Source organism: Stegostoma tigrinum, chromosome 4 (genome assembly GCF_030684315.1).
Source record: "Stegostoma tigrinum isolate sSteTig4 chromosome 4, sSteTig4.hap1, whole genome shotgun sequence".
NCBI lineage: Eukaryota > Metazoa > Chordata > Chondrichthyes > Orectolobiformes > Stegostomatidae > Stegostoma > Stegostoma tigrinum.
This window is the reverse complement of record NC_081357.1, coordinates 131,890,377-131,904,328: the sequence shown is the minus strand read 5'-3', so window position 1 is coordinate 131,904,328 and position 13,952 is coordinate 131,890,377. Positions and strand designations below refer to the sequence as shown.

The window sequence follows — 13,952 nt, the reverse complement described above, 5'->3', positions numbered from 1 at the left end:
AGAGCTGCTTTATCTCGCTCTGCCAGAATTTTCTCTTGACGCGCTTTCCTCCTGAACTGGAGGATTGCATGTGAGACCATCTATTTTATTTAATTTGTCTTTGCTAAAGATGTGTTTATGGGACGTTACGGTATTGCTATTAGTAGTTTAAAAAATCTATTTCTCTATTAAGTTTTCCAATTGAGTTAAAGTTAGACTAATTCTTCTTTCATTTGTTTGTATTTTTGCTGTGAAATAAGAATTAAGTGTACTTTGCTTAAAGCCGAGTAGTTTAACCAGTCAAGTTATTACAGGAACACAGCACCTTAAGATAAAAGTTAATGTCTAGGCTATCTCTTTGATACAATTGGAGGGGATTGGTCTGATCCATAATAGTCTGTCTATTTTGGGTTGAGGTGTGGTTTGAGTACAGCCAGATGAGTCTTGGCTATGATGATTCCACCCTCCACTACTTCCTTCTCAGCACAGACCCTGCAATGTACACTTATTTTCTAGATTATTTTGTTTCTTGGGTAGGTACTTGTGCAGGATGTCCAGGAAGGAAGCAGCATTTGTGAAATCAAGTCAAACATGATTCATTTGTAACTTCAGGAGAGATTAATTTAAAGAGTCATTCTGAAAATACAGTAAGATAGGTCTTGTAATATGTTTGCATATTAATCGCATCTCCAAAAAGATATTTGGCAGAACAGGTTTACACAAAATGAAATTAAGAATAAATTACAGTTTCAATTTATTCATGTCAGACAACAAGCAGTCTTTCTTTGCCTCAGTGAAATTCTGATTAATGGGTACTAAGATTTAAAGGTACTGTAAAAACTCTTACACCTTCTGCAATAAAATGTTGCACTCGATATGACACAAAATCATTCCAGTAAGACACATTTTAGTCTCAAAATGAAACATTTTAGATAACCTGAATGTAGAAAATACTGATATTGCTAAATATAAAAGCAGCTATAACCTGCCTATTCATAGAAATTAAATGTTTATTCGTCAAGTTGAAAAATCTAATCTGTAGTTTCGCAAACATTACTGCCTTGAAGTTGGACTATGATATCATTAATTATAAAATTCATTCAAAAATTCTCTGTACAATATTTTAAATGGGCTAGAACCCAAATATAATGCACAGAGATATTGATTAATAATATTAAAACTGTCATGTTTTATGACTAATCCACATGTAATCTGTTCATGAACCACTTTTGATAAATTGCTGTTAGACGTCTTGTTGGTTTTAGATAAACAGCTCAGATTTTTGACTCACTTTTCAGATTTATGTCTGACATATTAATGGCATCAGAAATTAAAATGAATGGGCCTGTCGGAAATGGGTCTTGGTGACCATTTCAGCAACTAGAATCCTGACAGGCTGGAAAATTGAGCAAGCAGTGAGTTGAAGGTATCAGGCACACATACTTAGAATCAGATTTCTGTGAACATTGCAGAATATTTGGCCCAGTAGTTTCTTAAATAGACATAATTCCATGCAGACAATTACCTTCTGTGCCTGGAATCTAGGCATTGTATGCCCAGCATGGACAGCTCCATGCCAAGAGGATGAATTCATAATACCTGTATTATCATCTCCACTTTGTGCCTCCTGCAGAGCTTAGACAGAAAACCTGATCTTTGAGAATTGCTGGCATGAACCCATCTTTCATTATCCCTGAGTGCAGTGTATTGGAGGATTAATACAGAATGAACCATCCACAGTTATGTTCCTTGCAGTTAAACAATAAAGAAAAAACTTAGACTTGATCCATTTGCTATGATACTTACTGCTTCTGATTTTGGAGGTACAGGGGGTGGGCTCAGCATTCTCGACTCTCCCATTTTTAACATAGTGAGATGAGTTGTCAGAACAGGATCCTCATTGGGGGACATGGAAGAATGAGAGTAGAAAGTGACGGAGCTCTGCTGTGTCTTGATCTCACTTTCTGTCACCACACCACAGGAATCCTTTGAATTATCGAGTGTTTGATTGGTCCATAGTTCCTCATAGGGAATTTCAGGCTGTTCTTGAGTCCTTAAGTAATTTTCTGTCCAGTCAGGTGTCATATATTCTCTGTCCATGTCAGCCACCTCTGGAGGAGTTAGTAATTCATGTGGCATGATCTGCTGCTCCCCAATTGAATCCCTACAATTCTGGAAGGTAACCTCCCCACTGTTTTGCAACACAGCACCACTAAAAGCACACAGGGAGAGCCTTTGAAATGATTCAGTCAGCTCATTCTGAGCATAATTCAGTGAATTAGTTGTATATCCTTGCAAGCAAACTCTGATTCTTCTTGGAGTAGTGCAGTCATCAGTAAAGTCTGTTTTAACTTCTCGGACTGCCCTTGAGTACTCATCAGCATTGAAACGCTCCTGGCTAAACAAAGTTATTTCTTGCACTAGCCTCTCATAAAGAAGATTGCCTCTGATTAACCCTTCAGGAAGTACAAACCTGGGCATGTCTGACAGCAGCAGAAAGTGCAAAGGGATAATGTCATCCTTACGAATGATACAGCACAAGACTACAGTCTTTGATATAATACTGACAAGTTTATAGCGATGTCCCTCACGGATACAATGGAGGTCATAAGAGTTGCGGGGTGGACGAGAAGGAACGGTGACATTGACTGGCAGTCGAACCTTTTCAATAATACTGCGGATGGTGTGCTCTCCTTCCTGCATCTGCATCTCAAGGGGACTACGAGTGCTGAACTTTCCCCGGCACTGGAAGGGAAGGCTAAGGCTCTCATTGGTCCTGTGGTTCATGCAGATGAGGCATGGCATTTTGCCTTTGACCTGTTTGCTTAGAGTGCTCGTTTTGCCCAATTTTCGCAATAGGGTGTTGAAGCGGGATTTTTCTTTTACTGTCTTGGCACAGAGAATCTCAGCCTGGCCCATCAGTGTCAGCTCATCACCAGCCTGCAATGTGAAGTTGTAGACCTCACTATCTTCACTGAATTCACCAGAGACCACCTGAAAAAACAACAAAATTTAAAATTGTTCAAGTAGGTCAAAATAACTATGAGTCCATTTAAATGTCCTTTTGCAATATATACCAGGATTCCATTTGCCTTTCTTATTACCTACTGTACCTGCATACCCCACCTTCTGTGATTCATGCACCAGGACACCCAGATCCCTCTGCACTGACATACTTTGAATCGGTTTCTCATTTAAATAATTATATTTTTCTGGCCAAAATGGACAACCTCACACTTATCCACATTAAACTCCACCTGCTAGTTTCTGGCCCATTCTCCTAGCCTATCAATATCTATCTGTATAATCTTTATCTCCTCATCAGTCTGCTTTCCCACCTATCTTTACATGAATTTTATTATACTCTATCCCTGCTTACAGATCATTTAGATAGATTGCAATTAGTTGAGGTCTGAGAACTGAACTCTGCAACATCCTACTAGTTATAGTTCAGCACCTAGAGAAGGACCCCTTTATTCCCAACCCTCTACTTTCTTTCAGTTAGGCAATCTTTTTTCTAAGTCAATGCTCTACCCTTAACTCCCTGGGATCTAACCTTTGGATTACTCTTATAAACAGCACCTGTCAAATGTTTTCTGGAAGTCTAGATATACCACATCCCCTGGATCCCCATTATCCACTTTGCTGGTTACATACTCAAATAACTCCAGCAAGTTTGTCAAGCATGACTTGCCCTTCATAAAACCACACTGGTGCTGGTGAATTGAGTTATGTTTTATTCCCCAAGGGCTCAGTTATGTCCTCTTTAAGTATTGACTCCAGCAACTTCCCCACTACAACATACCAAACTAATTGTTCCACAGACAATGATTAAAAATAGCTCAGAACTTAGCATCCAAGTTTCATTTATTCCAGCTTTGGAAATCCTGAGAGACAAGATTGTTTCAATCACAGAACACATTTACATTAAATCAAGCTTTAGATGTCCTGTTGCTCAGTCTTTAAAATGTAATACCTGTTACAATATTGATTGGTCTTCATTAGAAGAAACAGAATCTGCACACAATGTTGAGAAATGGTGCTAGTAATGTAATGAGGTTAGAGATCTGTCATGGCAAATTGAGGCTTAGAAACTGCTAGCAAGCAAACAGACAGGCATACAACAATAACCAATGCCATTTGTGTTGGGATATTTGCAACAGGTTGGAGTTTGCTCATTCTTTACATTTCAATGTAACCACTTATCTATTTCCTGTTCTTCACAAAGTACTCTCCTTTCTTGAGAGAGCCCTGTAGTTCACCCATAACTTCAGCTATAAGCTGCTCGTTAAAAGCCAATAGCTTTCCTTGTCGAAGATTCTTCTCCCAATACCATTTCTCCCAAGCAACAGAGGTGCAGAGAAATACAGTGACCCGATTTCTTCAGACCTGACAAATGTACATTCCACCACTCCTTTACCATTCATGGCATCAAATAGTGAGAAGATAAATCTGGCACCAGCGGAATCTGCGCCATCCTTGGCTTTGGCCACCTCTGTCCCAGCCTGGACGTCCAGCTGGTCCTGGGGAAATTCAACTTTAGAATTGCACTGAGAGATCAGAAGAATGATGGTCTTTCCAGCATGACCTCCAGCCACAGAGACAAACACACGTGCCGCGTTAAGGTTTTTCAGTTCACTAATGAAGGTGCTGGCCCTGACTACATTCCAGTCCAAATATTTTGTTTGTGTTGTAGACACCAATGTTCTTGAAAACTCCTGATATGATGAGTCTAGTAGATTTCACAGGATTTGAAATGATACAGATCATGATTTCTGAGCACAAGCCTCTGTTAAAACTGCAACTATTGTAAGCATTAGCATTTAACAGATCATCTCGAGTCATGCCACATTTCCAAGGTATTCCAGAAGGAATAACCACTAGTCCACATCCTTTCAGGGTATCAGGCAGCTGTTTGGGACCCAAATAACCTGTAACCTTTGCCCTGGTCCCACTGTGACTGAGATCAGCTGCAACACCAAGTGTGAGAGCAATATTATAAAGCTAAGTCACTCACAAGAGGACTGTTCTTCAGTAGCAAAGAACATGGCTGTCCAATGCCACGTGAGGCTGATAATACTGCTACCATGGCATTGTTAGGCAAAGAGACAGGGAAAGTCCAGCCAAATGCATCAGCAGCAGGTCTAGCAATACAAAAGAACAATTTGAGCAGCTGGGAACCCTCAACAACAATGACTTCAATGAATTCCGGCCAATGAACTCTCCACAGGGCACACCCTAATCTACTGGGCCCAGGCCATCTGCCAATCCATGAATAGTCTCCTTCTGTTCCTTATGGTCTGTATGCATCAGGCAACAGATCAGTTCAACACAGAACACTACTGCAATAGCATCAACTGAAGGCATAACATGGAAAAAGTTGACACAGCTATTGGATTTGAATTAAAATGATGTTTCTATATCTACCCATTTGATGCAAAAAGTTACATTACTCTGGATCTTGCATCCAGACAATAAAAAATGGACTTCAGACTCCACTTTAATTCATCTTGGAATGACCCACCTTTACTTCAAGCAGCAAAAGGAAGCCGAAACAAGGAAGGAAGGGTAAAAAGAGATAATGGGAACTGCAGATGCTGGAGAATTCCAAGATAATAAAATGTGTGGCTGGATGAACTGGCCTGCTGTGTTCATCCAGCCTCACATTTTATTATCTAGGAAGGGTAAAAAGTATTTGCAGTTAGTGAATACTAAAGCTAAGCTGATACCAGGCTCAGGCAGAAAGTAAGGAACAGACAATTTATTGCAAGTTGGAAGAATCTCCAAAAAGCTTGTCTTCTGTAGTACAGCACAGAAAGGGGCCTTTTGATCCATTCTGCCCGTGTCAGTTCTTTGAAAGAGTTATCCAATTAATCCCAAACCCCACACTGCCTCCCTCACCCCCATCCCAGGCCCCAAGATGACTTTCCATATTAAGCAGATGTTACAAATGCCATCGAGACATTAACCGCCTCAACCTCTCCACCCCTCTGACCCACTCGAACCTCTCCCCTGCAGAATGGGCAGCCCTCCGCTCCCTCCACTCTCTCCCCAACCTCACCATCCAACCCGCAGACAAGGGAGGCGCAGTGGTAGTATGGCGCACTGACCTCTACATCGCCGAGGCCAAACGCCAACTCTCTGACACCTCCTCCAACCACCCCCTTGATCATGACCCCACCCCCCAGCACCAAACCATCATCTCCAACACCATCCATGACCTCATCACCTCAGGGGACCTCCCACCCACAGCCTCCAACCTCATTGTTCCCCAACCCCGCACGGCCTGTTTCTATCTCCTTCCCAAAATCCACAAACCCGCCTGCCCTGGTTGATCTATTGTCTCCGCCTGCTCCTGCCCCACCGAACTCATCTCCACCTATCTGGACTCCATTTTCTCCCCTTTCGTCCAGGAACTCCGCACCAACGTCCGTGACACCACCCACGCCCTCCACCTCCTCCAGAACTTCCAATTCCCTAGCCCCCAACACCTCATTTTCACCATGGACGTCCAGTCCCTATATACCTGTATTCCTCACGCAGATGGCCTCAAGGCCCTCCGCTTCTTCCTGTCCCGCAGGCCTGACCAGTCCCCCTCCACTGACACCCTCATCCGCCTAGCCGAACTCGTCCTCGCTCTCAACAACTTCTCTTTCGCTTCCTCCCACTTCCTACCGACAAAGTGGGTGGCCATGGGTACCTGCATGGGCCCAAGCTATGCCTGCCTCTTTGTAGGTTACGTGGAACAGTCCCTCTTCCGCACCTACACAGGCCCCAAACCCCACCTCTTCCTCCGTTACATTGATGACTGTATAAGCGCCGCCTCTTGCTCCCCAGAGGAGCTCGAACAGTTCATCCACTTCACTAACAATTTCCACCCCAACCTCCAGGAGTAGCTGACAGTGAACAGGACTGTCAGAGATTACAGCAGAATATAGATAGACTGGAGAGCTGGGCAGTTAAATGGCAGATGGAGTTCAATCCAGGCAAATGCGAGGTGATGCATTTTGGAAGATCAAATTCAAGGGCGAACTATACAGTAAATGGAAAAGTCCTAGGGAAAATTGATGAGCAGAGAGATCTGGGTGTTCAGGTCCATTGTTCCCTGAAGGTGACAACGCAGGTCAATAGGGTGGTCAAGAAGGTATATGGCATGCTTTCCTTCTTTGGGCAGGGTATTGAGTACAAGAGTTGGCAGGTCATGTTGCAGTTGTATAGGACTTTGGTTTGGCCACATTTGGAGTACTGTGTGCAGTTCTGGTTGCCACATTACCAAAAGGATGTGGATGCTTTGGAGAGGGTGCTGAGGAGGTTCACCAGGATGTTGCCTGGTATGGAGGGTGCTAGCTATGAAGAGAGGTTGAGTAGATTAGGATTATTTTCATTAGACAGACGGAGATTGAGGGGGGACCTGATTGAGGTCTACAAAATCATGAGGGGTATAGACAGGGTGGATAGCAAGAAGCTTTCTCCCCCCAGAGTGGGGGACTCAATTACTAGGGGTCATGAGTTCAAAGTGAGAGGAGGAAAGTTTAAGGGAGATATGCGTGGAAAATTCTTTACACAGAGGTTGGTGGGCACCTGGAACGTGTTGACAGCGGAGGTGGTAGACGCAGACATGTTAGCGTCTTTTCAGATATATTTGGACAGGTACATGGATGGGCAGGGAGCCAATGGACACAGACCGTTAGAAATTAGATGACAGGTTTGACAGAGGATCTTGATCGGCTTAGGTTAGGAGGGCCGAAGGGCCTGTTCCTGTGCTGTAGGTTTCTTTGTTCTTTGTTGTTCTTTGTATCTCAGGTAAATGCTGATAATCTTTGAAGAAAGTACAATAACTAAAAAGTATGAAGAATAATGGACCCCGGGATTCGGGGGCAATCGGGAAACCATTTTCTGATTGTCACAGCTTTTGTTTGCAAATAAAAGTTTAACTTCCTGAAGAATTCTCCGCATCTCCTGGTAGTTTTTCCACTACAGTAACCAGCTAGATACTGATGTCCATTTGAAGCCCACCGACTCCCACAGCTACCTAGAATACACCTCCTCCCACTCACCCTCCTGCAAAAATTCCATCCCCTATTCCCAATTCCTCCGCCTCTGCCGCATCTGCTCCCAAGATGAGGCATTCCACTCCCGCACATCCCAGATGTCCACGTTCTTCAAGGACCGCAACTTTCCCCCTACAGTGGTTGAGAATGCCCTTGACCGCGTCTCCCGCATTTCCCACAACACGTCCCTCACACCCCGCCCCCACCACAACCACCCTAAGAGGATCCCCCTCGTTCTCACATACCACCCCACCAAACTCCGGATCCAACGCATCAACCTCCAACACTTCCGCCATCTACAATCCGATCCCACCACCCAAGACATTTTTCCAACCCCACCCTTGTCTGCCTTCCGGAGAGACCACTCTCTCCGTGACTCCCTTGTCCGCTCCACACTCCCCACCAACCCCACCACACCCGGCACCTTCCCCTGCAACCGCAGCAAGTGCTACACCTGCCCCCACACCTCCTCCCTCACCCCCATCCCAGGCCCCAAGATGACTTTCCACGTTAAGCAGATGTTTACCTGAACATCTGCCAATGTGGTATACTGTATCCATTGAACCCGGTGTGGCTTCCTCTACATTGGGGAAACCAAGCGGAGCCTTGGGGACCACTTTGCAGAACACTTCCACTCGGTTCACAATCAACAACTGCACCTCCCAGTCACGAACCATTTTGACTCCCCCTCCCAATTCCTTAGACGACATGTCCATCATGGGCCTCCTGCAGTGCCACAATGATGCCACCCGAAGGTTGCAGGAACAGCAACTCATATTCCCCTTGGGAACCCTGCAGCCCAATGGTATCAATGTGGACTTCACAAGCTTCAAAATCTCCCCTCCCCCCACTGCATCCCAAAACCAGCCCAGCGTGACCCTGCCTCCCTAACCTGTTCTTCCTCTCATCTATCCCCTCCTCCCACCTCAAGCCGCACCTCCATTTCCTACCTACCACCTCATCCCACCTCCTTGACCTGTCCATCTTCCCTGGACTGACCTATTCCCTCCCTACCTCCCCACCTGTACTTTCCTCTCCACCTATCTTCTTTTCTCTCCATCTTCGGTCTGCCTCCCCCTCTCTCCCTATTTATTCCGGAACCCTCTCCCCATCCCCCTCTCTGATGAAGGGTCTAGGCCTGAAACGTCAGCTTTGGTGGTCCTGAGATGCTGCTTGGCCTGCTGTGTTCATCCAGCTTCACACTTTGTCATCCCAAACCCCTGTTCTTTCTACATAGACCAGAACAACCTCCCCTTCAATTCCTTTTCCACTATCCAATTTTCATTTGGAAATTACTGAACCTACTTTCCCACTTTGCAAGTCATGCATATCACATAACGAGAAAATTATTGTTTCAATCTGTTTTCTTCACCTCAACTCTTTTCTTTTGAAAATTATCTTAAATCTAACTTCTGGCCATTGATTGTTCTACTAGGTCCTCCTTATTTATTTGATTCCAAATACTTTTAACGAACCTCCTTGTCTTTGGTCTAAGAGCAACAATCACAGTTCCTGTACGAATTGAACATAGAACAGTACAGTACAGCACAGGCCCTTCGGCCCATGATGTTGTGCTGACCTATTATCTTACTAAGATCAACCTCCTTGGCATGCCCTACATTTTACTATCCTCCATGCACTTATCCAAGAGTCACTTAAAAGTCTCTAAAGTATCTGACCCCACTACCACTGCCAGCAGCACAATACACACAACTGCCACTCTGTGCAAAGAACCTACCTCTGACATCTCCCCTATACCTTGCTCCAATCACCTTAAAATTACGCCTCCTTGTAATAGTCATTTCCGTCCTGTGAAAAAGTCTCTGACTATCCACTCATCATCTTGTACACCTCTATCAAGTCACCCCTCATCCTTCTTCGATCCAATAAATAAAAGGCCTAGCTCCCTCAATCTTTCCTCATAAGACCTGCTCTCCAGTCCAGACAGCATCCTGGTAAATCTCCTCTGCACCCTCTCTAAAAATTCTACATCTTTCCTGTCATGAGGTGTCCAGAACTGAACACAACGGATGAAGTTTTTCATCTCAAAGTTCATTCCAGTATATCTGCTTTGCACTCTCCTCGACACCCTTTCTAGGGTGTGGTGTACAGAATTGGCCATAAGCATCCAGCTGAAGCCGAACCTGGGTTTTACAAAGGCTCATTGTAATGATATGTTATTTGTACTCTACCTGGTATAATGTTCTCTGGGTGCAGTAGAGCATTTCAGTCTGCAAACAGCCACATTTCAATATCTTTTAGGAACTAAATTGATCCCAACAATGATCAGCATTGTGCAATAGTTTGCATGCATTACAGTACTTTTCCAACAGAGAAAATGGCATAACATTTAAACACAAGTCCTCTGTGGTCATATTTTTGTATTCCAAATCAATGAGAATGGTAGATTGGGATGATTATTTTCAAGGAAATTTCCTTCAAAAGATCGGCAAGAAATAACGTGCATCTGCTTTGGCATTGATTGGCAGGTACTCTGCTTTGAAATAGCAGAAATAGTCATTGTATATCAGTGAAAACAGAAGTCTTTCTACCTAACAGCAAGTCTACTATGAATGTTTGGTGGGGTTTCAAAAGCTTCATATTAGGTTGATCCAAGTACGGACAAAGCTTATAGGAACCAGAAATCTTTGTTGTGGTTTCTTGTTCGCTTACAATACCTAATCGGCACTTAAAGTACTTTTCTCCCTCCTTGAATCAGCAGTAATGCCATTGGGCCAACAAGAGACACAGGGTTGAGTCTCACCATGGTAAATGGTGAACTGGCAAACAGTTGCACTCCAAAGCTTGTGATTTCAAATAAACCTGTTGGACCATACCCTAGAGTCGTGTGACTTCTGACCTTGCCCACCGCAGCCCAACACCGGCACCTCCACATCATGGCTACACTCACCTGACTTTATAAGAAAGACAAGAGACATAATTGATGTATATAAAATGCTAAAGGGGGATTGAAAAATTAGATGTTGAGTGGATGGTTCTCCTTGTGGAGAAATCTAGAATTAAAAATCATTGTTTTTGACTAACAAGTGGCAATTTAAAAAGAGAAGCATTGTGAACTTGTGAAATTCACTCTCCCAGAGTATGGTGGGTGTCAGCACATTTATAAATTTAAGGAGGCGACAGGCAATTTTTTAATGAGTAATGGGTTAACGGGTTAAAGGAAGTAGGCAGAAAAGTGGAGTTGAGACCAAGGTGAGATTAGCCATGATCGTATTAAATGGCACAGCTGGCTCAAGGGACTGAATGGCCTAATGCTGCTCCTAGTCATTATGGCCTTCTGGCACTCATGTTGTAAAAACCATCTGATTCACTAATCTCCTTTAGGGAAAAAAATGTGCTATCTTCACCTGATATCGACTGGTCTGTGAATCTAGACCCATATTAAAGTGGTTGACACTTAATTACTCTGTGGGCAATTAGGAATGGTCAATAAATGCTGAACTGGCTGGTGAAACCCATCTCCCATGAATTATTAATAAAAGACTCCCTCAGAACTCACGAAATGCATTATGAATCCAAAAAGTCACAAATTCTCCATTGACGCAAACAACATATGGGTTAGGTGTGCATTTGGCAAGCTGCTAAGGTGTGCAGATCAGGTTTTCCTGAACTCAAATGGACATCTAGCCCTATGTCTCTATTTACAATACAGATGATCTTGACAGCCTTTTTAACAGCCTTCTCAATTTGTCTCCGTTTCAAAACCAAGTGTAGTATTCTCCCATGTTTTTATTTTTCTGACCTCTTCTAAAATTGTACTGTTAGTTTATTTTATCACTTCTTAGTTTTCCTCCCAAAATGAATCTCTTCTCTATTGAGATGGTACATGATTACTCGTAAATTAGTGAGACACACAATAAAATACATTGATTATATATACACATGCAGGATGATTGGTAAATCACTCATTCCCAGACAAGTGCTGTGCTTGAAGTAAAGCACAGGCCTGAGAATTGGTTTTATGATGCAATCTCCAATTCCACTCTCTTTCGGTGCTTCCCCCTTCCCCTTAGCGCAGGATTAAAAAATTTACCCTTGAATTCAAACTTGGAGAAAAAATACAAGGAATATGTGGACTCATTAAGCAGGATTAAATTTGTATCTATAATTAAAAGTTTTTACTTATTCAGAGCAATGTGTGCATTATTGGCTAGGTAAGCACATATTGCTCATTCCAAATCGTCCCTAAGAAGGTGACGTTGAGTAGTCTTCTCGAACTGCTGCAGTCCTTGGTGTGTAGTTACACTTAGAGTACAAGGAATGGAATTCCATAGTTTCAAGTCAGGATAATGTTGGGCTTGGAGAGGAAGTCACAGGTCATGGTGTTCTCCTTGTCCTTGTCCTTCTTGGTGGTAAAGGTTAAATTTTTGAAAGGTGTTCTTTAAGGAGCAGCAAGGAAGGGGCTGTGGTGCACCTTGTAAATGGTACACACAACTGACACCATGAATCACTGGTGGAGAAGTAATAGATCAGCTTTTTTGTCCTTGATGGTGTCAAGTTTCTTAAATGTTGTTAGAGGTGATTCATCCATTCCAGTGCACAGTTTTCTAGCACACTCTTGATTTGTTCTTTGTAGGCAGTGAACAAGCTTTGTGTAGCCATGGCATTAGTTGTTCTCTGTAGAATTCCCAGCTTCTGATGTGCTCTAGTGACCTCAACATTTATGTAGCTAGTCCAGTTCAGTTTCGGATCTATGGAAATCCTCAGAATATTGATAGTGGGGCATTCAGCAATAGTAATATCACTGAATGTCATTAATGTGCATTCCTGTATTTCAACTACATTTAAAAATTACCAAACTACTGACTTAGCTGGCTATACAAGAACTCCAACTGGATTCGTGGGAAATGGGTAATTTCTACTGATTCACTTTTATTTAGAACATAGAACATAGAACATAGAACAGTACAGCACAGAACAGGCCCTTCAGCCCACAATGTTGTGCCGACCATTGATCCTCATGGATGCACCCTCAAATTTCTGTGACCATATGCATGTCCAGCAGTCTCTTAAATGACCCCAATGACCTTGCTTCCACAACTGCTGCTGGCAACGCATTCCATGCTCTCACAACTCTCACAATTTAAAACTGTATTCATCACAATATTTTTATTTGCAATATTCATTCAGGGGATGAGGGCGTCGCTGGCTAAACGGAATTTATTGCCCACCCCTAGCTGCCCAGAGGCAGTTAACAGTCAACCACATTGCTGTGGGTATGGAGTCACGTGTAGGCCAGACCAGGTAAGGATGGCAGTTTCCTTCCCTATAGGACATTAATGAACCAGATGGGTTTTTCCGACATTCAGCATTGAATTTATGGTCACCATCAGATTCTTAATTCCAGATATGTTATTAAATTCGAATTCCACCATCTGCCATGGTGGGATTCAAACCTGGGTCCCCAGAACATTGTCTGGGCCTCTGGATTAACTGTCCAGTGATAATACCACATGGCCATCACCTTCCCATATTTGCAAAGGTTGTCTTTATTATATAATGTTAAACCACTATTTCTGTAATATTCTACTTTTGTTTTGCTTTACAACATGATCTTCATTTTCTAATATAAACATACACAAATAAGGGGAAATTATACATCCATGCACTGAACAGCACACTTGGGAATACCATGTAGATTTTAATGGGGAGACGATGACCTAGGTGATATTATTGTGGACTGTTAATCCAGAGACCCAGATAATGCTCTGGTGACCCAGGTTCGAATCCCACCATGGTAGACGGTGGAATTTGAACTCAATAAATATCTGGAATTAAGAATCTGATGATGACTGTGATTTGGAAAACGCATCTGGTTCAGTAACGTCTTGAGGGAAGGAAACTGCCATCCTCACCTGGTATGGCCTACATGTGACTCCAGACCCACAGCAATGGGGTTGA

At 43.1% G+C, this 13,952-nt stretch overlaps 1 protein-coding gene and 1 pseudogene across 5 annotated transcripts in view; both read right to left on the bottom strand.

The window, feature by feature from the left end:
- Positions 1-13,952, bottom strand: part of gareml (GRB2 associated, regulator of MAPK1-like) — a 224,310-nt gene that overhangs the window by 56,079 nt on the left and 154,279 nt on the right. For all 5 annotated transcript variants that reach the window (XM_059645679.1, XM_059645680.1, XM_059645681.1 and 2 more), the window contains one exon: positions 1,786-2,973. In XM_059645679.1, the coding sequence (XP_059501662.1) occupies positions 1,786-2,973 (1,188 nt within the window). The remainder of the gene's footprint in view (positions 1-1,785; positions 2,974-13,952) is intronic.
- LOC125452318 (malate dehydrogenase, mitochondrial-like) lies at positions 4,186-7,872 on the bottom strand (annotated as a pseudogene).